Source organism: Athene cunicularia (assembly GCF_003259725.1).
Source record: "Athene cunicularia isolate RWA chromosome Z unlocalized genomic scaffold, athCun1 chrZ_part3, whole genome shotgun sequence".
Lineage (NCBI taxonomy): Eukaryota > Metazoa > Chordata > Aves > Strigiformes > Strigidae > Athene > Athene cunicularia.
The window spans coordinates 6,544,266-6,568,401 of NW_020799144.1; the positions used below are offsets into that span (position 1 = coordinate 6,544,266).

A 24,136-nucleotide genomic window follows, 5' to 3' on the forward strand; every position below is an offset into this window, starting at 1 on the left:
TGTCCCCCACTCAGCACTCCAAGACATGACCACAAGCAATCAGTGCCCCTAAACTGGATCCTGGGTGAGTTTGGACTGGAGGATGCTAGTGGGTTGCCAGGTATGGACTGAAAGGCAGTTTATTGCTTCTAATTTTCCCCAGACATCTGTTGCCTGTTTTCCTTTGTTCTATGTCACGGTGACACAGGGAGACCAGTATCATGAGCTTCAGGAGCCTCTTACCAGCTGGGTTTTTGTGCTTCTTTTCCAGCCAACTGATTTGGGACTGTAGGAGTATTTGTATCCATAATAGAGCATAAAGGGTTGTCTAGAAAGCCTGAAAGTTGAAAAAGACACCAAAATTTCCTCTGTGTGTCAGGTTTTTGGCAACAGTGAAACTACACGAGGACTACTGTTTGTCTTTACACAGAGATAAATACTCAGATTGCTTTGGCAACAGCCAGGCTTTTATTCAGAGATTAGCTTCACATATCTTTATGAATTTAGAAACCAGTTGGAATCCTGACCATAGGCATTTAATGACTTCCTGTTTTTGTCTAAAATGCTTTTTATAGATAAAAGGCTTACTTTCTTCTTTTGTGGGAGGCAGTGGGGGGAGCACTGTTTCTCTCCTGCAGTTACTAGATCAGTGGCAAATTCCATTTTTCCTTAACAGCCTTTTGATTTCAGGAATTTAAATGGACAGATAAATTGTCATGGGTTGCTTTTGCTTTTCTCTTTAGAAAATGGTTTGCACATGCCATTTTTGCAGGGTGTTCTTTAAGACCTTGATAAGCATACATGTGAAACAAGGAGGTATTAGAACACCTTTGGTTTGCAAGTGTCAGTTGAAAAACATTTCTGGTCTCTTCCGTTTGCATTAGCACTTGATTTCTCCTTCAGAGATGTCAGCCAAGGAATTCTTGGGGGCAGCTGAATCATCTGAGTGGAGACCAGCAAACTCATTTTGCTGGACTGCAGGCAGCAGGCAGAGAATGACACCAAGCAAGTGTTAACCTGAGTTTAACGAGTACCCATGAAATAAATGGGTCAGTTCTGACAAGTTGCTTCTGCCCACATCTCATATTCTCTTCACTTTGTTTTGTTCTGTTATCGGTCATCCCCAGACTTCTGTCTGTTACTGTCTCAAACTTCAAAAACTTCAAATACTACAGAGATACGTTAAGGTCTTTGAGACCCATGTGGTTTCTGAAACATCTGCAGCTGGTGCCAGGCTCTGTGGAAAGACCCCCCAGGGTCCAGGTGGGAAGGCACCAGCAGATAGGACCTCCAGAAGGAAAGCCAGGAGGCCAAGTGTTAGTGTACCCTGCCTGAAGCTCCAAGTAGCAAGCACTTAGGGGCAGTGATTGCAAAATGCAGAGGAGAGCAAGCTCATGAGGACTCCCGCAGTTGCCATTTATGAGTCTGACTGAGGGAAACCTCTGCTTCATTACCTCTGGTCTGGGTTTGCAAACTGCAGCAGGAGGAGAAAACCAAAGGTGCTGGCCACTGCAACAGACAGAAGGGTATAATGGCTGTAGATGCAGCCCCACTGACCACAGGTGTTTTCTGTCTGAGCATCTCCATGCTCAGAGATAGTGGTGGTGCAGCTAGTAGTGCCAGTGGTGTTCTTGGTTAATGGTTGTTGTCAGCACCTTGTGAAACACCACAGTGGGTCAAGTGTATCTTCTGTTGGCCCTACATCCAGCAGGTATAGATGCAGAAATGTGTCTGGTCTAAAAGGAGGGCTTTGACCTAAAGATTCCACCAAGGAATTTTTAACAGTGAATATCTAAATTGTCAGGAGCAATGTGGGGATGTGAGCATTGGAAGACAACAGGGAGAGCAGAGGCCAGCCCATAGTAAAAGAGTCTGTATGCTGGCAGGAGTATCAGCTGTGGTCAAGATTGTATGTCCATTTAGGAAGAGCTTTTTACTTTATTTTTTCTGAAAAGAAATAAATTGATGAGGATTAAAGGGATGAACAGACACACGTAAAATACTAAATACTAGGGCCCAGAATGAGGTGATGCTAACATACACTGAAACTTCACTCTTTGTGGGTAAGGTTTGCTGGTCCTCCCAGCCCAGCTAGAGCACAGGCAGAGCCCCAAGGAAGTTTCATATTAAGTCATTAGCATATTTTAAACGGTATAAATAGTTTAAGAGGGAAGCACCTAGGTTCCTCAGAGATGAGGTGATTTGTTGACAAAGATAGCCATAAATTCTGTGCACAGGAGTTCAAAGGTGAAGGCAGATGCTTTAAGGAGAAACACACTGTATTCCTGCTGGGAAGGGGAAATATGTTTTGGAGCTAGACGTGATTTCTGTGTTCCTGCACTCTCCAGCCATTGTTTTGTGCAAAGTCTAACCAAATTCAGCAGCTCAAAATCCCAGAACAGAATTCATGAAGAGGTTGGAGTGTGTGTGTGCATATAGCTGTGGTAGGAAATTGGGGAATAGATGTACTAGCAGAAACAGTTTATATTTTAAATACCTTTGCAAACTGTGGGTGCAGCAGACTGAAAAATCTGGCAAACCTGTCAGCTTTTTAACATGGAGTTCAGATACTTGGAAAAGCTGGGGTCAGGATTTTATCTATAACCTGCATGTTCACAGCTGTTCAGTTCATGGGAGACTAGAATGGAGGACCCCAGGGATGACTCTTCGTAGTGTTGTGAAAGACAAGCTGATAGCTCATACCACCCAGTTCCTTCCATATGCCCCTTAGTTTTGTATTTTCTCTTACTTGCTTGGGTCCTCTTGTTCTAAATCAGTTCATGAGAAGTACGTGCAAGATACTGTTGCATGAATATGAATGTAGATCTTATTTAGCTTTGCTTTGTTTCTCATTTCCTATTTTACACTGCTGGAGATATCCCCCCTCCCTTTCACACACAGTCTCACCAGAGAAATGTTTGGCTTGAAACCCGAAGGGGCCATTGTGTCAGCATCTCCCAGACACATGTCAGAGAAAGCAGAATTTTGCACTCAATCAAAAACTGCAGGAGTATGCTATGAATCTCTCATTCAGCATTCATACAGCTTCCTTAAATAAAGACACCTTAAATAAATGAAGGGGTTTTGATATCACCCTTTTCAACAAGACCATTCTTACTGGCACGCTGCACACTGCTCTCCCCTGCCTGGGGTATTTTTCAAGCACTGTCTCTCACTGTCACCCTCCCCAAGCCTTTTGGAGTCTGCGGATGGAGAGGCAAACCTTTCATATCTGAAGTTCTGCAGAATTTGCCAAATTCAGCATAGGATTATTTTACATTTGTTAATCTGGTCCATATGTTGTAGTCACATTTTATATTTTCATGGAAACATTTCACGTGTGGAAGCAAACCATACCCCAGTGTTGACTATTTTCAGCAGAAACTACAAAAAACAGCAACAACTTTGTTTTCATCCACCAAGAACTATAAGCTATAGTGTAGTAATATTATGGCAAAATTGGGGAAAATGATGTCAGACTAGAATTAGAAGAATTACTCCTACACTCTCTATGTTTACAGCATGATAAATGATCTTCATGGATCTTTTGCATATATGTGAATTCAGCATTCATTTAGATTTCATTTTCTAATATTTTTGTTTGGGGAAAACAATACATAGCTATAAATAAGCACTATTTCATGCAGTACTTATCTCTATTCATGCTATGCACAAAATAATACTCAGTGTGATAAGGAGTGTTATTGATAGAGCTTACAGATGGCTAGGGCATAAAGAAGTGCAGTTGTGTTTCAGCTGAAGAGCTTGCTCCTCAGCTAGCATAGCAAGTGGATTTCCCTACTGAGGGCGAGATTGTATTGTGACATGGAAAATGCCAGGCATTTCTATGTCCCTTTTTGGCTATGGTTTTGTTAAATAAAACAAATCATCTCCCCTTAGCATAGCTTTCAGCCTGCAGAAAGTGCAGCAAGACCCTTCTCTCTGTTGGTAAATGTCAGTGATGCTCAGTGTCCTTTCCTCTCTTGGTCACCATTGTCCCAGTGGAAGAGGTGGTGTAGCTGCCCATCACAACTGCCACTGTGAGAACAGGAGGGGACTTGGAGAGGCCAGTGGATGGACAAGGGGAGGTGGGCAACAGTGGCAGAACATAAATGTCCCAGAAGTTCAGCTGGAGTGGGTCTTTTCTGTCTTTGATAGGGTAGTGCCTTATCCTGTTTCTGTAATCTTAACAGAACTGCAAGCACAAGTGAGATCTTTTTTCCTCATTCTCTCCTCACACTCCCTAAAAGAGGCCCTTTTTCTATATTTTTTCCTTCCATATTGACTTCTCAGTGTGAGGAATTTGCAGGGTGGGTGTGAGCCCATCCATGCCAGAGATCAGAAAAGTTACGGTGGAAACTAAAATGGGTGGAAGAAGGCATATGAAAGGGATACAATATGGTTAAGCAGGAGAACAGGGGTGTTTCAGAATAGGTGTGCATTGACAAGAGCCACATCCGACTGAAGCCTCCAAGGGACTGCAGTGTGTGACTTGGCAGGAGCAGAAGTTCTTTTACTTTGCTGTTGTGAGTTAGAGGAAAATAAATGTTCATGGAATAAATGCAGACTTACACTGTCCAAGGCAAAAGAAAAAAAATAAAAGTACTTCTTAGAAAATGCTTCACCTGCTAACCTGAGAAGTTCCATGAATAGCCGTCCAGTCTAGTATTCTTGTAATGAGTGACTAGTTCATCAGTGTTTATTCTCATGTAGCTTATTTCTTTTCTGCTGCTGGCTTTTTGGAGTTGTTTTCTCTTTTGTTTTTTCAGTCACTCATTTTTGTGTGATTTATCATGGTTGACATGCCTATTGCCCACAACCATTTTTACTCTCTTGCAATCAGATCTTGCTCTGAGGCCATGCCATGCTTATCCAGCAGTTTTCAAGCATCCAACTACCATGAAAATACAGTCTGCACTGGTGCATGAGAAAAGGGTTCAAGACAGATGTGATGTAGTCATATAACGGTCATTAGAAAGCCCCCAGAGGACTTCTGCCACAGCAGACCAAGACAGACTATGCAGAAGTTGGAGTTTCAGCTCTGGGTGAGAGGTGTCACATAGCAACAACAAATGAGAATAGTGTCATGACTGCTTTGTTGTAACTCAGATTTCCTGCTGTAAAACATGCTTCTCAGTTTATAGGGACCCTTCCCCTCTTGTCTCCTTAAATCTTTTTGAAAGATGCAGTGCCATTTCCCCAGTTCCCTTGGGCTTTCCTGTCTCATGGCTAGCCATTCACCCCTCAACCTGATGGGCATTTCCTCCTCACCCAGACCTCTCTTGACAGACCTGCAGGACAGACCTTGGCCATGCACCACACGGGCGTTCCTCCAGTTGTAATTGAACAGCTTGGTCAGCTTCATGCAGTGCCAGCGCCTCTAAGGAACTTCCAGGGTTGGAGGTATCACACCAAGATTCTATCTGTCCAGGCAACAGTGCTCTTCAGCCACCCAAAGACATAACAATCTGCGATTTTATTCATGCATGCTGACTTGCCGTGTCATGGCATGACAATGACGTAACCACAAAGATGAACATATTTGATTCACTGAATGCAATAGATCTGCTTTATATGTCATTATAATGTGAGTTTGACTGGGTTTGTAAAATGTTAAGATGCACCTGGAAATTACACTGTGCTTTGAGCTGCTCTCAGGTGTGTTTCTGAGGAGAAAAATATATCAAGATTTTGGTGTATGCTTAAGGCTTTTCAGTGTATTGCAGTAGGAAGATTTTGGTTCACATTGTGTTATTAGATATTATATTTTTAGGTCTTCGTTCTTGGTGAAATCAATGCACAACAGTTTCTGGAAAGGGAAGAATTTAACCTCACTTTTAGCTTACTATCACTTTACTGTGACAAATATTCCAATTAAGAAGTAGAAAAAATAAACTTCAAGCTTTTTTTTTTTTCTTCCAGGGAAGTAATTCAGTGTTTAATAGATTATATTTCCTAAATCTAAAGTAATAGGAGCCTGACATTTTTATGTTTCTTGCATTGTACCTAACTCAAACATGCCCTTACTATGAGCGATGTTTTCCAGTATTTTCCAGGGCACTGACAGTTAAATAACAAGTGAGAAAACCGGAGACATTGTTTGTGTCACCATTTGCAAGCACTTAACTTAATTAGCTGCAGGAGCTATTAGCATGGTGGGAAGTTTTACTAGGAAAATCCCAGGGGCTAAAGTAAAACAAAACCCTAGACTGAATGGGGCTGGCTTCAACAGCATTTACTTCCCAGTAACAAATGAGCTGTCTGTTCAGAAGCTCGAAGCTAGCCTCGTTTGTGCAAAGGTGCGGTCCTGGATGCTGCGTGCTCCTTTGCCACCACTGCTGCCTGCAGAGGAACCAGGTTGGAAGGTCGGCCTGCTCTGTGGCTGCAGGACAGGGCAGCAGAAAGCCTGCATTACCCGAACGGGTCTGGAGCTGGGCAACATGGATTTCATCTTCCGACACTCTGGCTGCCAGTGCATCACTGACCCAGCTCCAGGCCTGGCATGAGCAGCAGGGTGACATTGCAGACTAATGACTTCCATTCTCTTCCAGAGCTGGGTGGGAAGACGACCCTTTGTTTTTATCCTTTTTCAGTGTGGCATGAACTGCACAGTGCATTTAGTTGCTTGCTCAACTACAGTCCACTTTTTCTTGACTGCAACCATGTCAAGCCTCAGTGTATAGGTTATTGGACCTATCTGGGATACTGGGGAGCAGAGAGAGGCTCAGAAATTCCACTTAAGACCACTGTTCAGTGCAGTGAGCTGCATGTGGACTTCTGTCAAACATTTTGGGGCTTTCTCAGAGGCAAATTACCTACCTCCCCCACCATACTGCTTCTTGTTATTGCTGCTTTTAACATACCCAAAAATGATAGCAGCAGAATGTTCTGTTTGGCATATTTCGTTTCTAAACAACAGAACTGGGGAAAAAAATAAAATAAAATTTAAAAACCCCCACAAAAAAAAAAAAAAAAAAAAAAAAAAAAAAAAAAAGTTGGAAAATTGGAAGCTTTCAATTGCAACTTTGAACAACTCCAGGAGAACTTTCCTGTCAGCTTCATTGTTCCCATATTGGACTTTTCTGCTACAGGCCTGATGAGGAGGCTGTCATCATCTTTTGTCCTTGACTGTAGATCCCATGACTTGCAGTGTTCCCGTCTCTGATGTTGTTCTCCCAAGGCAGCCTGTAATGAAGAAAATACATGCTCAAGCTGGAACAAAGTCTACCACTGCCTCACTAGCTAGGAGGTTGAACACAATACGCACAGTTTCAGCAGTGAGTGGTTGAATTTGAAAGATTATCTTGGTTTCTGCACAAACCAGCTCAGCAGAGCTGCTCCATGCAGAGTGCAGTCTCTGTATTAATGCTGACAATCCTGCAAATAGATGCAGTTTTCTACTCTTCTGGGAACAAGGTACAAGGAAGGGATAAAAGACTTTAGTCCTTTGCATGGGTTTCAAGTACTCCTTTCTAGGACCGCTGGAATCCAAAAGAGCAGCAGACAAAAGCTATGAAGTGGATTCATGTGTTTGATGCCACCTCAGCGTGGGAGAGTTTCATTCCTATGCTGTAAAATTGCTGCCAGCCCCTAACAAAGTCATTTGGCGAAAGACATCGGTGCTTTGCACTGACAGCTGGCAGTTTGCCCCCCGGCTTCTGTACTGTTGTGAGCTTTGTTGGTTGGCAAAGTGATAGGCATTGAGTGGCACCATACATTGCAAGCAAGCTCAGTTTAGGGATGCTTTTTAGTATGTAGGAAGCCTGTGTGTGGTTGCCTGGTTGGCAACCAGTGTCTGTGGCCTGGCACACCCTGCATGTTTGCAAAACCCTTTGGAAAATGTTCTTCTGTTTGATCTAGGTGGGTTTGGTATCCAAACAGAAAGGTGTCTGCATGGTTTACAGCCGCCACTGCCCAAGCTGGAAATAGCAGGCACTTTCTTGGCAGGCGCAGCAAAATGTCTGCATGCTGTGGAAACTGACTGTAGTCAGCTGCTAGACCTGCAGAGAGCATCTCTGCAGAAAAAACAGGGGCAGTATGTTAGCAAATAAATACCACAGTGACAGGAGAACAGCACTCACCGGATAGTACTGGGAAGCCCTTACTGCTGCTGCCTGCACTAAGCCTGCCCACTGATGATAAGACCTTGGTTTCCACCTCAGTCAAGCATTTCAGCCTGGAAAATCTCAGGAGCACCATCTTCGTTGTGACATGATTGGTGTGTAAGGGCTTCTCCAGTGGTGCTTGTATTTAAAACCTCTTTAACCTTTCAAGGAGCTAGCATCTTCATTTAACTCAGTACTCCCAATAAAGTGCATGGCATTTGATTTCATTTCTGCACTGAACTCTGAATTTTGTTCTGGGCTTTGTTCCCCTTAGAGCTTTGTAAAGCAGAGAAAGGAGGGGGAAGCATTTTAATCAGGGTAAGGCTCTTTGGCATTTACACTATTGAAGCCCGAGGAGCCTCTGAATTTCTATTGAATGGAGCCCTAAGAAAAGAAGTAGATCTGTTGAAGGACGGCATTTCAGTGCAAGAAGGATGTGTGTTTAGGACTTTCCATTACATAATGGGTCTGAAATGGATTAACAAGACCCAGGCTTTCTTTTTCTTGAGAATTGCTGCCTGCACCACTTTTTTTTTCTATTACTGATGCTTCAGTCACAGCACTTACAGAAAGGTTTCCTTTGTTGTTATTAGTTTGAGAAGTAAATTGCAGCATTGTTTCTCCTGATCAAGAGATTGATTAGTCAGAGGTCTCTAGCTGAAGGGAAAAAAATGTTCCTCATTATCAAGTTTAAATGCAAATGTATTTGCCAATCAGAGTTTCAGATTGGGGGGGGGGGAAATGACTTGCTCTTTTGATGTGCTGCCCATAACCATTTACAGATCTTTGAAAGGCATCCCTCTCATCAGGTCAGTGAAGAAATAGTGTGGGAAAGATATTCTTGAGAGAGAAAATTAACCGTTGCCATTTCCAGTTGTATGATTCTCACAGTATTTTGATGAGTAATGGTGCATTAGTGAATTTATGAGTTTTGTTGTGTTTTGTCCTCTTGTTCTCTTCCTAGGTGCTTTCATAATCTGCTGGACCCCAGGATTAGTCTTGCTGCTCCTCGATGTTTGCTGTCCCCAGTGCAATGTCCTGGCCTATGAAAAATTCTTCCTGCTCCTGGCAGAGTTCAACTCCGCCATGAACCCCATCATCTACTCCTACCGGGACAAGGAGATGAGCGCAACCTTCAAGCAGATCCTCTGCTGCCAGCGCAGCGAGAGCGCCAATGGCCCCACCGAAGGCTCGGACCGGTCAGCATCCTCGCTCAACCACACCATCTTGGCTGGCGTCCACAGCAACGACCACTCAGTGGTGTAAAACCGCAACCAGCTGCGAGGCCGATGAAGAGAAGCAGGCTGTGTCACAGAGCGGGGTGGGCGCACAGCCCTGGGGAAGGTAACCCACTCACAAGGTTTTCTCAAACACTAATGGACTACAAGTGCTTCTTTTCCAGGGAGCCCAACACACTGGCACAGTCTGCTCCATCCAGGAGACTGGCCATGCTGCAAGGCCTTTGATTTCTACTTTCAGAAAGTAGGAGGCAGATGCTTTGTGGCAGAGGTCACCGATAGCCCATGGAGAGCCTCGCTGAGACTTTGTCGGACTTCGCTGCGTCTTGGTGCCAGTCTGAATCAACTCTGATTAATTAAGCTTATACCTGCTTCACTGCATTTACATGTAGCCACTTAGTCTTTTTAAAAAGGGAGTAAAGGGGATAAAAGTATGCCTATCATTTAATAGACATGTAATATTTATCACCATCAGCATGCTTGTGATGAACATTTTCTGTGCAGGGAGTAAAATTGTGCCTAGTCTTCGTATCCTTAGCCACACTGCCGTAACTACAGTACAAACAAAAGTATTTTTTTCTAATACAAGCAACAGGAAGATGATGGAAACTGACTCTTCTTACCTTCATTACTGGTGTTAGAGAGCATGCATGTTCTGTGTGTATGCAGATTGTTTTAATTATGAAAAGAAAAAAAAAAGAAGCTCGTTGTAAAGTCTGCAGGAAAGTAGAAAAGCATAGACTGTATTCCAGTGTTTGTTTAGATTATGAAATAAACAGTACTCTAGTCACAAGGTATTTAACGTTCTTCTTTGAAGTGCTGTATGAAATGTGTAACATGTGAGGGGTCCCAAGCTTTTCATGGACAAGTTCTTAAAGTAGGATACATCCCTAAGGCTCTTAAAGGGCTAAAGTCAGGTTGGTAGATTTTAAAAAATAAGTATTGTGTTGGAATGCTTTTCTTGTTCAGGGCGAAAAGCAGAGGGATATTTAATGTGAAAAAAATGTATACATTTTTATGGAACCTTTCTTGTCATGGAAAACAAAACACCTTCTGCATTTTTGGACTAAGAAATATTTGTGGGGTATCTTTTAAATGATGTATCAGTTATTTCAAAAGCAGTGGGCTACTAAGAACCAAGGTAGAATTTATTTTGTAAAGTCAGGACAACATAGGTAGTTGTCTATTGCAAATGAGTGGACCATGCTACATATAATAGCCACACGTGCACATTGTTATGAATAGCTAAGCTAACAGATGGATTTTTTTCATATATGGCTGTTTTGATGATAAATGCCACTCTTGTGAATCTCAGTTACCAAGAATCAGTGACATTAATCAAAACTCCTGGACAGGGGTAAATGTGAGCAAAAATGGGATCTTGCTGATCAAAAACTTGGGACCTTTCTCTGGGAAACTGTGTGTTCTCCTAACAGTGTAAAATATATCAACAGTAAATTCCTGAGGCCATTGTCCTCATTGTAATTTGCCTCTATAACCAAAAAAATAATAATAATAATCAGAGCTGTATCCTTCAATGTACCATACTGGAATGTAACACAGGCACAATATTCTCCCATTTGGGCAGGTAAGAAATGGAGGGGAAAGGGTCAGCCCAGCAAAGAGCAGAGGTTTTAGCATCTCTTGCATGGAAGAGAGGCTTGGATTTTATGCTTCCAAGCATAAAATTGCTTGGAAAAGGCAGTTCCTTGCTGAGGGAGGGAAGACCAGCAAGTGAGAAAAACCTGTCTCCACTGAATAAAGTGAGAGTTTTGCCACTGCTTTCCATAAACTGAAATACACCTGTAATGTCAAGCCAAATTTGTGTGGACACAGTGGAAGATGGAGTGGGCAGAGGGGATAGACACATTATCTGCCAGTTGACCAAGGTATTGAATGTTGCACTTGCTTTGGACAAAACAGTTCTTTCTTCTGACCATGTTTGAGAGCAAGTAAATGATGATTTGGTTTTTATCTACATAACTGTACTGAGAGGGAGAAAAACAGGCTGTGTGAACTTTTTCATTTAAAAGCATCTGCTTGCTAAGCCACCATTAATTTTTCTTAGTGCCTGCATGATGTTTGAAGTATTGCAGGTAATCAGAAGAAACAGAGTCAGTGCCTCCAAAGACAGGGGACATCTGACTGAAAAACAATTTCCTTTTCTCAAGAGTGCTGAGTTGCTTTCTTCCCTGGATCCAGGGAGAGCACTTTTTCCCTTTTCAAATGTCCTTTTTACTGCTGTTTCCATGCTCTTTATTGAATCTCTCCTGGATAGGGTGGGAGGATGGTGTTAAGAAATAGCAACAAATCAGTCATCTTGGTTTACAGTGCTGAAAGTGTGGTTGTTTTGGAGAAGCCATAAGTGAATAATTTTAAACCAGGGGTGCAATCATTCATGACACATGGGTGAGCCCAGAGGCCCCTTGTGAAGGCAGCTGCCCAAGGAGGCTTTGCTTTTCTCATTGTAGCTGCAACAGGTGGTAGTTACTACCCAGGTACATCTTTCAGCCCTTCTCCAAGGAGGCACTCAACAATTCAAGAAGCTGGACCTTTTGAATTCTAATAGCAGTTAATTTTCAGTTGTGGGGTGGATTAATCCAGGAGCACTTCTGGCAGCAGGTGCCTTTTTCTTCTAATAGATGAAGAGCAGTGCTTTAGATCAATGGCAGCAGGATTCAGACATTGGCTTGGTGATTCCACTAGACAAAAATCACTAAGCATGTGGATGCTGTTTAAAAATTTAATTAGTGCTTTGTTTTGTTGATATGATCTCCCTATATCCTTAAGAAATCTGATCTGTGGATGGAGTGTTACATTGCAAGCTAATGAAATTAAATCTGCTGTGAGCAAAGAGAATAAAAACCAGAGCTTGGAATAGAAGGATTCATTTGCTCTCTTCTTCAGAGTGGTTCCCATGCCGCTTGGTTTCATCTCAGATTTTTTTTTAACTTTTGTTTCTCTGTCCAGCTTCACTGTGCAGTTGTAGAACTCACTTCTGCTATGTGAAAACATGGTGCAAAGTACTTAGGGAAAAAAAATTGCTCCACTTATTTTTACTTATCTCAAATCCTTCAAAAGGTTTTAGAAGGCTTCTTAAAATACCAACGATCCTCCCACAGTCATTAAAATTCTTCTGTTGCTGGCTGCCTCTGGTCCAAGTAAATCCTCTTGAAGTTCAAATGTAGTGGTGTTTGTTTCAGCAATTGTAGTAGTGGGGAGTTGTGTATTAAAAGGAGTATGGTTGATGAAATCATTTGCAGGTCAAAGAAAATATTTTTCCTACTTTGTTTTTTCAGTGGCATCACAAGTCTGAAAACTCATTGGAAAGATCTCCTTTGAATGAAGGATTATTAAGTAGAATTTTAACTCCCTGTTGCTATGACATTTAGAAAGGCTGGGAGACCCATTGGTCCACAGACCTGTCAATCATAGCACTTACGTGAAAAGTTGAAAATATGTTCTGTGTTTGACACACATTTCATTTCTTGTCAACCCCTTTTTTTGCTCCATGTTCTCCGAGATCCCTTGGTAGCTTCAGGCTGGCTGCTAACCTGGATGCTGGGCAGATAGCTGACAAAGGAAACAGAGCAGACCAATCTAGAGCTTTTTCAGTGATTCCTAAAACAAAACACACCTGTTTGTCTGTAGTGCACCAGTAAGGGGATTTTCTTAAATAATTGCTTTAAGATCCACCACTGTTTTTGGGGTTTTTTTTAACTCTGCCTTTCCCAACTAGTCACAGCTGTGGCACAGCTTGAACAAGCTAGCAGTGAAGGTTGCTTGTATGCCACTTGGTGGAGAAGAAAGGGCAGTCATACTATTTTTGTGGTGCAAACTAAGCCTGTGTAATGGGTATCAAAGAGGAAAGGACATATTTTTTTATGTGCAGTATCTTAGTTCTGCTTCCCCTCCAAAGTAACCTTTCAATATCAGCATAAATTTCTCAGTATGGCATTGCACTGAGATGAAACTTTTCAGGTCATTCCAAGGAGTATGTCTTTTGGTCTGTACCTCTGTGGTGGCCCGGTGGGGGTTGGCCATGGCCAGTCTGGGTCCCAGTCTGTTATGGGAAACTCAAGTGGGCTCTGCTTCTGAAGTAGATTTTATAGCTTCTACTGACCTCTGTGTTGCCCCAGAAGTATGCTACCAGATACCAGGCTTTGCTACTGTAAAGCCGGGGGGGGGGTTCCTCTCTGTGACACTGCCACCACTAGCTCTGTCTGTTCTCTACTGCAGTAGGTGTCCCTGGACTAAAAACATGCTGCTTTTTCTGTGAAAGAGATAAAAGCCCACCCAGCAGATTGTTCTCCCCAGGCAGGGTTAATAAGAACACCACCAGAGAGCCTTTAATGCAAACACCCATAGCCTGTCTTTCAATCATTGTGAATCAAGGTTATGCAAAGCAGATCTGGCAAAGGCATTTCTCTAGTGCACTGTCCCCACCCCACACTGAGTCATGACCCTGTCCACATTGTACCTGTCGTTCCTTTGGGTCCCTTCTGACCATGAAATGGGATGGAGCTGGCAGAGGTCAGCCTTAGGAGACTGGCTCTTCTCCACCTGCTGCAGAAGTAATGTAATCCAAATATACAGGCTTTTCCTTTCTCATTCTCTTAAGGGTTTTACTGTTGAGCAGTTTGGAATTACAAGTCTTCCTATCCTGTCCTTTCCAATCAGTTCTTGCCATTAGCTGTCCATCTGTGCTATACACTCATGTCTGACTGGAGAGGCTTGCAAAGCCTCTCATTGCAATCTCATTAGTTCAGCTGAATTGCCCAGGCTTTACCTTTTGATTGGAAGGCCACTTCCAATAGACAGATAGGTTAAAGAGTATAACTCTCATACCTGTCCAGCCATGCCTCCTCAAGAAAAAGTTTTTCATTCTCCCATTTTCTTCTCTTAGAGGATTTTCCAGAAGTTATTCACCCAGCTCCAGTTTTCTACATCTATCAAGGAGAAACAAAGAGGTTGATATAAAATAAACAAACAAACAAGGATATTAAACTATGCTGCTGTCTTCTGTGGTATATGGAAATCCAACCCGCTGATAAGCTGCCAGCATTTTAACAAGAGCCTCCATGAAATGCTACTTGCCTGTGATGAATTTTTGATAACCAGAAGTGTATGTGGGAGACTCAGGAATCTGTTAATTTGTTTTTCTGTTTAAACAAAACCATGTTTATAACTCACAAGTATGGAGAGGGCCAATGAGGTTTGGCAAACAATTTTGCTATTAAGTGCACTTACTGTAAATGTTTAGAGGTTGTATCTAGTACAATAAAGTATTTAGCATGTGTAATCTGGAGTGTGCAAGAAATACCCTTTGTTGGGAGAGCTGGTATTTTGGATGTGGAGGGGAATAATTCAAACAGCATGTCTGTGTGGAGGTACGGGCTGGTCTGTTCCAGGAGATAGCACAGGGCTGAAACTCGGGGACAATGAAGGGGTGCATTATTTCACGTATATCACTTAATGATCTGTTCCTGATTTCTACTTGCCCACCTTCCTTCCTTTCAAGTCCACATTTGTGCCTTTTAACCTCAGGCCTCCTCTTGTTGCGATATAGAAAAGTATTCTTGCACTGAGAAAACAAACCTGCTGCTTCTCTTCCCTCTCCCTCTTCTTTCTTTTTTCTCTCTCCCTTTTCCCTTTTCCTTCCTTTCCTTTTTTTCTGTGCATGGACATGTTTGTACTAGAATGTGTCCCCAGCTTTAATTTAACCACAGAAGGTCATAAATTGACTAAACCAAAGCTGGTTGCCTTATATATAGAAATGAATGTGTCCACACACAGATTTGCAAAGCCACAGGAGGAAAAACTGAAAAAAAACCCAAACTATTATTTCAATGCTGTTTGAGCATAGCTGATTTAAGACTCTATTTTTATGCTAATTCCTATTTCACATTTTGAAGAAAAGAGATCTTAGGTAAAGGGTTGATTAACCCCCTGCCTTTTGTTAGAGAAGCTAATCACTTGTATACTGAGAGGAACTAAATGTCTGATTCAGCAAAATAGCAGAACATAAAGTTGGTGCTCCTAAGATAAAATTGCAGTACTAATCACTCCGGCCATTATTAAGTACAAAAATATAAAAAGGGAAGAATTTTATTTTTTCCTCTCCCCAAACCCTGGTGATTCATGACTAATACCCTGGTGCTGGGCTTTCCATAACATGGCATGTGTGATGTAAAGCAGCCCCATAGAGCTTGATTGCTGGACATAACGAGCAGAAAGCCAAAATACACAGTTACTAAATAAATCACGCCTCATGAAAGCACAGTGCAAGGCCTCTGGGATTTTTTGTTTTAAGCCCTGGATCACCATTTGCTGGCAAAGTCAGACTGTTTATGTGGCAATCTGTTAACATTAAATACACAACACGTGCAGTGACACAGGACGCAGCATCAATGTGCAGAAGGAGGCAAGCAGAGCGGGAGCATGGAAAGCCAGCATGGTTGGTATAATGATGCCCAGAGCCTGCAGCACACTCCCCCACATCACGTGGGCCATCCTCCATAACCTGCTCTGTGCCTTTTGAGATCTGCCCTTTTAGGCCAGTCGTGGCTGGGAGGACAGGACTGCTGCAGATGAGCTGGTCCTAGCAGGAGCAGATGCAAATTAGACTCTTCCACTTTTGTCTAAAGTCTTCCTCTTCTTAACTGCTTAGCCTTCACTTGGCTATGGATCTGCCACTCCCTCCTTATTTGTTGCATACCCAACCTCTTGCCAAACTCTTCTCAACCCTTCAAAAAACACTTGAAGTTCCTCATTTTTGTTGCTTTTCTCTGCACCTCCTCCAGGTAGTCTAAAGCATCTCTAAATCAAGCTGCAAGGTAAACACCAGGTGCTTTCCACCACAGATACAGTTTCTTTGTAATTCCCTGGGGGATGAAGTGGGAATGGAGTTAAATCCAGTCAGCAGCAAGTCACGGGTGGTGTTCGCCAGGGCTCAATATTGGGGCCCATTCTGTTTAATACCTTTTATCAATGATCTGGATCAAGTCCACCCTCCGTAAGTTTGCAGGAGACATGAAGTTGGGTGTGAATGTTGATCTGCTTGAGGATAGGAAGGGTCTACAGAGGGATCTGGTCAGACTGGATCATTGGGCTCAGGCCAACTGTATGAAGTTCAAGGCTCAGTGCCAGGTCCTGCATTTGGGTCACAACAACCCTGTGCAGCAATGCTACAGGCTTGGGGAGGAGTGGCTGGAGAGCTGACCAGCAGAAAAGGACCTGGGGGTGTTGGTCAACCACTGGCTAAATATGACCCAGCAGTGTGCCCAGGGGGCCAAGAAGGCCAATGGCATCCTGGCTTGTGTCAGCACTAGCGTGGCCAGCAGGGACAGGAAAGGGATCTGACCCCTGTACTCGGCACTGGTAAGGCTGCACCTCAATGACTGGGTTCAGTTTTGGGCCCCTGACTACAAGAAAGACATTGAGGTACTGGATCATGTCCAGAGAAGAGCAATGCAGCTGGTGAAGGGTCTAGAGCACAAGTCTTATGAGGAGCAGCTGAGGGAACTGGGGCTGTTTAGCCTGGAAAAGGAGTCTCAGGGGAAATCTTACTGCTCTCTACAGCTACCTGAAAGGAGGTTGTATCTTGGTGAGTGTCAGTCTCCTTTCCCAAGTAGCAAGTCACAGGACAAGAGTAAACGACCTCAAGTTGTGCCAGGGGAGGTTTTGATGGGGTATTAGCAAAAATTTCACCAAAAGAGTTGTCAAGTTTTGAAACTGGCTGCCCAGGGAAGTGGTTGAGTCCCCATCACAGGGTCTAGTGGTGGACTTGGCAGTGCGAGGTTCATGGTTAGACTTGATGATCTTAAAGGTCTTTTTCAATCTGAATGATTCTATGATGCTATGGGAAAATAAAAATAATACATAGAGAACAGGGAAGTGAAAATTGCAGGCAAGGAGGGACAACATGGGACAGAACCCCCTACCTTCTGCACAGTATTTGGTTTATGATCCTTTCAAAGGCTTTCTGGAGAGTTCAGGAAAGGATTTTTGGTTTGGGGGATTTTTTCTGTTGGAAGGAATAATACCCTTTCCATGCTTAGTATTTTTATTTTTTTTTTATGGAAGACTTTGTTGTTTTAGGTGTATTTCATTTATTAAGAGCTCAAAAGGCCAACTGAAACAAGGAGAAGCCTTCCCATTTCCCACCCACACTCAACACAATATTAAACTGTTTTTGTATAAATGGTGTTTTACCGCTAAAAGATTGAAGGATGCTTCAAAGACTGACATAGGTTATTTTTTTTCCATTTCTCTGTTTTTCCAAGGTTCATGATAACTGGATATTTTAATGCCTGTTCTGCCACAGATTTTGAAGTTTGTACATTCTTCTTGTCCTCAAGTGTCTCTTTGCAATCCTGCTTTTCCAAAATATGTAAACACTCCTTGGTTCAAGGGAGTTACTCAAAAATGTGCCTGATTAGAGCTAGTCCAGCTGTTATTGCCTTCCAGACCCCTTCAGATGTTTGCTCACAGTGAGGTCTGATTTTGAGACACAACTAGATGCTAGCAAGTGACAATTATTTGTTTAGAAATTCTTGTGTCAGGGGAGATGCCAGTATCATATCTATGTCCGTCCTTACAGCTAATGCAGTATGCTGCAGGCAAGCTGGCTACCCCTATGGCATTTCTTAGAGGCACATCAGGAAAACAGACTCTTCTGAGCTGGGTTAAGGGTTTGAAAAAGATGACTGACCTTTGTTTTATTTTTGAAACATCATTCCTACATCTTTGCATTAACATACTTAGGGGTGAGCTGGTGTTTACTCTTCAGATCACCTGTCCTTTCTCCTGCTGTTCAGAGATACACACAGTCCTGTCCATGGCCCTGCTCCCCCCAGCAGTGTCAGTGGAAACAGTGGTGCGACAAGGACACTCGACCTGGGACAGGCACAGTGTCAGAATGAGGAGACGGTCTGTCACTGGGCTGAGGAATGATCCAGAACTGGCCAGCCCAGGCTTGCATTGTCCCACTGGTGTCAGCAGTGCCCTGTGGGCTCCTGGATGCCAAGACTGGCAGTGCCAACCACTCATTTTGGAGGTGGACAACACATTGGGGAGGAGAAGGAGTAAAAAGAAGAGAAGGAGGGGGAGGAAGGTTCCCAGCCCACACCTGAGGAAGTGAAAGGTGAAATCATGCTTCTGTAGGCATCTACAGAAGTCTGATTTTTGACATTGTTTTTACTTGTGGCTGCTTTGCTCTTCCCAATTCACTTATTTTACCATGGATGCCCAGGTGGGGACATCCCTCTGGGGGTGTAAAGTACCCAGCCAACAGGAGCCCAGCAGCAAACACAAGCAGGGATGGTGATGGCACCCATCCAAGAAACAGTGACCTGGCATGTCCATGCCCTCTTCCCTCCTTGGTCAGGAGAGAGAGAGATGACCCATGTTTTGGGGGAGGAAAGATTGTTCTGAGCCCCCAGGTGCTGGAGCTTGGAGGGACTTGGAGGGGCTGGCGACTTCAGCACACACCTGTGAGGGAGGGCAGCATTGTGCCTGGGGAAGGGGTGACTGGAATGGGGCATCTGGGCATAACTACAACAAGATCACACAGACCCACACCAGCAGGGGAGCACACTGGAAATGGCAGGTGCTGGTGGTTCAGAATCACCAGTCTTCCTTGTGGATTACCATTCCTCAAAAGCATAGCTCAGGGGTAAAAAAAAAAAAAAAAAAAGAGAAAAGTTGCTAATTTTCTGTGAAGTGGAAATCCTGCTTTCCAGTCCATGCAGTTAAAAGCATGAGCCATCCACACCTTTTCTACCAGAGGGAGTGCACATGAAGGTAAAGTGGGAACTGGGGCCCTTGACTGTCAGACCTCTTTTCTTGTCAGCTGGACACATGCTTAGTGTCTGTGCTGTGATACCTATTTTGGCCCAGGAACACCAGTCATGTTTAATGACTTATTCTAAGTGCACAAATAAAACACAATTGCAACACAGGCAATGATTTTGCTTAGATAAACTCCATAAAATCTTACAAAATTAGAAAACTTTCACTTAAAATGCTGTATTTTTAATTATTATTTTATATTTTATGCAGAAAACTGACAGACGCTGATCATTGTTACTTTTTTTTTTTTTTTAAGCAGAACACACCCTGAATCAAAGTGCTCCAGAATCCTGGAAAAGCACAAAGAGCAACTGTAAAAAGACAAATTATGTTTTTTTTCATCACCATCCATAGATGACAGCTTCCTTTTTTAAACAAACCATCTAAACCTAGCTGCTGTAGAAGGATTGCAGTCCTTGAAAACTGTCCTCACTAGCTTCTGAATCTAACCTGCTCCCAGTGAGCTCAGGGAAGAGGATGCAATCAGGAAAGTTTTATTCACCCTTCCCAGTTTCTGCCCTGCCATGGCTGCAGCGTTGCTGAGAGACAGGGACCACAGGGGCTGTGGAGTGGAGGGGGGCACCCTCATGTCTCTTTAGGGGGGAGTTAGCCCAGGCAAGCGGCTGTGCCAGAGGAGCCTTGCCAGGAGCAGCAGCTGCAGGTGAGCTACATGGCTGTGTTGCAAGTGGGACATAGCAAAAAACGTTTGTGAGTAGTGATATGAAATGGAGCCAGGTGTGACTACCTTCTGCCCTGCCTTTAGCATTTTGTAAAGAGGTGAAATCTCTGTTGGGATACAGCAGAACAGCATTATACCGGGAATGATATGGTTATAATCAACCCATAATGTGGATTATAATGATTGCAGACCTGGCTCAAAGAGCAAGGATATAAATTTTGTCTGGGCCAAGGCTTTAAGGGTTGTTGTCAGGAGATGTCAATTGCAGTGCTCCACATCCAGATGGGCTCCACGCCACTGGCTTTAACTCATCCTCCATGGCTAGAACTCAGCCAAGAAGGACATGTCAAAGAACATATATGGCTATGTTGATATGAGGGGGCCCTTCCAGAAGTGTGGAAAAAATGACAGCCTGATGGCCACTCTGCCTCTCCAGTGGCTCCCAGCCAGTGGGCATTTCTGGCTTGCATTGCCTGGCTTGGAGGTTGAGCTGTGGCAGCAGAATCCATCCCACAGCAGATACTACCAGCAGGATGTGTGCAGCCTTTGTCTTGCAGCAGGTTTTGGGATTTTCTTTCTCTCCAGCATTTGAATAGCATTTTGGAGGTTTCCTGCAGCACAGCTGTAGCCAAGCTAGATGTTTTAATAGTGAGCAGACATCAGGCACTGGTGTAAGAAGAAACAAGTAATTCATCTCTGCAAAATTCAAGTTCCTGCTTTTTCTACCCATTTTCCAGTGCACAGTGGTATTAAAAAAAAAAAAAAAAAAAAAAAAAAAAAAACAACAAAAAAACCACAAAACAAGGCCTGTGTAGCACAAATTTTTCTTTTTTTTAATGTTAGTGGTCTGTCCCTTTACTTGCAAGGTTAACATTTCCCAAAGCATTTGCGTAGCTGAAGAAGCATAAAGTTTCAGTAGAGTACTTTGGCTGCAAATCAAAAGGATTTTTCTTCCCAACTGCTCTAAGTCACTCACAAATGTGGCTGCATTCATTTTGCTGAGTACAATGGAAGAGACACGACTCCACTTGCATCAATACACCTGTACTTGTCTACCATTGTTTGTGCCAGTCCAGGTTATTCTGGTTCAAGAAAAAAAAGAAACTGCACTAGTAAAAGGCACCTTTGTTCCAATGCCTTGTACTACTGTGTGAAGGTGCAGCCGTTGAAGGAAAAATATCACATCCAGTCCATCATGCACCAGTGAAATTTTTCTGGTGTAGGCCATGGACTTCTAAGTGGCTCAGACACTTCTGAAAATATTACTCTTCATCCAAATAAAGTAAAAGAGCAGCCAATGTTCAGAGTAAGTGGCTTTGCTAGTAATGTTACTTAAAGCAACCTCCCACATGCTTCCACCTTCAGTGAGTTACTCCATAACTGAAAAGTCTGGAGATGCTCCAAACAAAACAGTGTGTTTTCATTAAGAGTGGAAAAAAATTATACTGTGTATAAATTTACTATGAAGCCGTGTTTTTCACTATGAACTAAGTGACATACGTGTGATTTTAATAAAGAAAACCATGCTTTCATTAGTTAACAATGTGTGCAAGTCAAGCATACATTGAAAAACAAAGCAGATCCAGTCATTCAACAAAGAATTGTTCATCAATAAATCTACATGAGTCTTTGCAATCGGACCACCAGGCTGGGTGGGCTTCTGCCTCCTCCTCCTTCCCTAACCGTCCCCAGCCCATTCACGGTTGGATTTGCCCCTGCAGCTGGCAGTGGAGTGCTGTGCTGAGAAGGGCTGTGGCTGTGGTCCCAGTACATGCCCCTTGCCCAGGCCTCAGTGCCCATGCGAGAGGCCACCGCATGATACAATGTGGTACTATCCGTGCCTTCCCTTCTGGTCCTGCCTCTAACCCAGAGACCCAGGGCACAGTCAACAAATGCAAGGAATAATCAAAAGAGGAAACACAGCCAGCTGAGTAAAATAATGTGTGTGTCAGGAGTCCAGAAATAGAAATTATGCCTGTCTCTGTCACAGGCTATATATGACAAGGCAATTTCCCCTTGGTGTTTAAGTTTTCCGTTTCAGTTAGGGGTAATAGCTTTATTCCCTCTGCTCCATTTCCACTGTGAATTCCACAGTATGGGGAATGCCTCTTTGCAATGTGTTTTTGCAGAACCCAGACCAATAAATTAACATCTCCATGGGAAGAGCATTTCCACCAGGAAATGAGGCCATTTCTGGTGCAGGAGTCAAGAGTCCCTCAGTTGAGCGACTCAGTCACCCAGCTGACTCACTGTCAACTCAGGCATGAGCTGGTTAGTAATGTACTTACCTCATTCTTGGAGAAGAGTTTGGACAGGAAAGCAGAAAGAGGGAATTACATCAGAATGCAGTTGAAGACCAAACTAGTAATGAAGGAAGAAGGCAAAATATATGTTCAGTGATGATAAACCAAGAGAAATATAGAAAAAGGTAAATGGATTAAATGTAAAGTTGAAAAACAACTTGTGGTTAAGCTTTGCTGGACCACAGTCAGAAAACTGATGAGACTGCTGCAAGGCTTGCTTTCCTGCAGAATTGGAGATGAGGAAACCATCAAAGGACCTGCTGAAAAGTAGGATGCTGAAGTAGTATCCAGCCAGAAATGTCTGTATTTCCTGAAAACCTGGAAGGCTTTATCAGGTCAGCAGGTTTATAATCTAAGCAAATCTAGATGTATACAGCTGCTGAAGAGGGTTATGGAAAGTTAGTGGGACCATGTGGACCTGTGTTAAAGGTGAGCCTGTGGTGTTTGGGAGGAGAGAGGAGGAATTGGCTTTGCCTGGGAAACAAGGAGCAGAGCCATTCAGTTCCAAAAGATGACTACAGCACAGAACAGCATTTGTTAGAGTGAACAAAAAGAGATCCATTATGGAGAATCTTGGCTGGAACCTACAGCATCAAACTCACTAGTGGGTGAGTTGGATGGGAGCATGAATCCACTATGCCTTATGGAAAAATATGGCCTGGCTTTTACCTGGCCATTTTCCCTGGTTTTACCTCCTGGATCTATGGTCCTTTCATGCATTGTAATTCCCAAGGGGCAACTAAGAGATTTTATTCATAAATACCAAGATGAAAAAACGTCTAATCCAGGGAGGAGAAGTGCTCAGGTGACCATGTTGAACTGACCCTCTGTGGGCCAGCTGCCAGCTTGCTGAGACTGATTTCCATTGGACTTTGTGCAGGATGGAGCCCAGGCTGTCCAGCTGCCAGCCCCTCTGTTTCCTGTTGTGTTGAGTTTAGTTGGGCTTATTTCTTTCCTCCCCTTTGTGATGGCTGGAAACATACTCCTGGTTTCCCTCATCTGAGTAAAGGCCATGGCCATAGCCATGTTTTGTTGAAACAGTCAGCCTGACAGTCTCTTGCTGATTTTTGTTGTATCAAGTACAGGCAAGCTTAAGGAAGGTAGTACAGTGGCCCAAAATCAGCCTCATGGCAGAGTGTTCATGTTTTTGTGTAGAGACAGAAAGACAGCATGGATTTTCTCCTCCAAGTGTGAGCATAACTGAATGGAAATATGGCATCCGAAAGTGACAACGTTGGTGCCATCAGAATGGATTTGTTTCTAGGATAACTGAACTTATGGGGTGCTAACAGGGCACATGCAAGCCTTTTCAGTTAAGTTGTTTTAAAAAATTGTTGCATTCAGAGGTCTGTTGATTTCTCCCAGGCTGCTGAAAGTGATGGAAAGAAAGTCTTGCCGACTTCAGAGAGGTTTGGGTGGGAACATGGAACATCCCTGCTATGGAGGGAAATGTGAGTCTCACCCATGGTCCCAGGGACTTGAGCCAGCAGAGTTTCCTACACTGCCCAGCAGCACCCCTCAGGGTGAGCTGCTGCAAATGACAATATCTGCTCAGTCCTTGGACATCTCCTTGGAGGCAGAAAAGAAGGTGCAACACCAGTGGTTTAACTGAAATGCACAATGCCAACCATTTGTGTCCATTTCATAACAGCATTTGTCCATTAGAGCAAACAAAGGCTCTTCAGACATGCCAGTGGACATTCTTAGAAAGGAAACAGCATTCCTCTTTCATGAATTCTCCATCAGGTTTGCTGCAGTGTTTAATACGCTGGTGGTACCTACTTCTGCAATTCGTATTTGTAGGTGGCATACCCTGGAAAAATCAGTTGTTGCAGGTTAACAGCTTTAAATTCTTATTAAATAGATCATTTAAACTGTTTTCAGAACCACATGAGATGAAATACAGAAAGTGGTGTTAGTTATCCATACAGTCATGATCTTGTCTCATTTTTCTGTAAATGCCAGATGATCCTACTGCAA

General features: G+C 43.3%; 1 protein-coding gene across 3 annotated transcripts in view; it reads left to right on the top strand.

Moving 5' to 3' along the window:
* Positions 1-10,821, top strand: part of LPAR1 (lysophosphatidic acid receptor 1) — a 74,577-nt gene extending 63,756 nt beyond the window's left edge. For all 3 annotated transcript variants that reach the window (XM_026866636.1, XM_026866637.1, XM_026866638.1), the window contains one exon: positions 9,049-10,821. In XM_026866636.1, the coding sequence (XP_026722437.1) occupies positions 9,049-9,350 (302 nt within the window). In that variant the 3' untranslated portion in view covers positions 9,351-10,821. The remainder of the gene's footprint in view (positions 1-9,048) is intronic.
* The last annotated feature ends 13,315 nt before the right edge of the window (positions 10,822-24,136 follow it).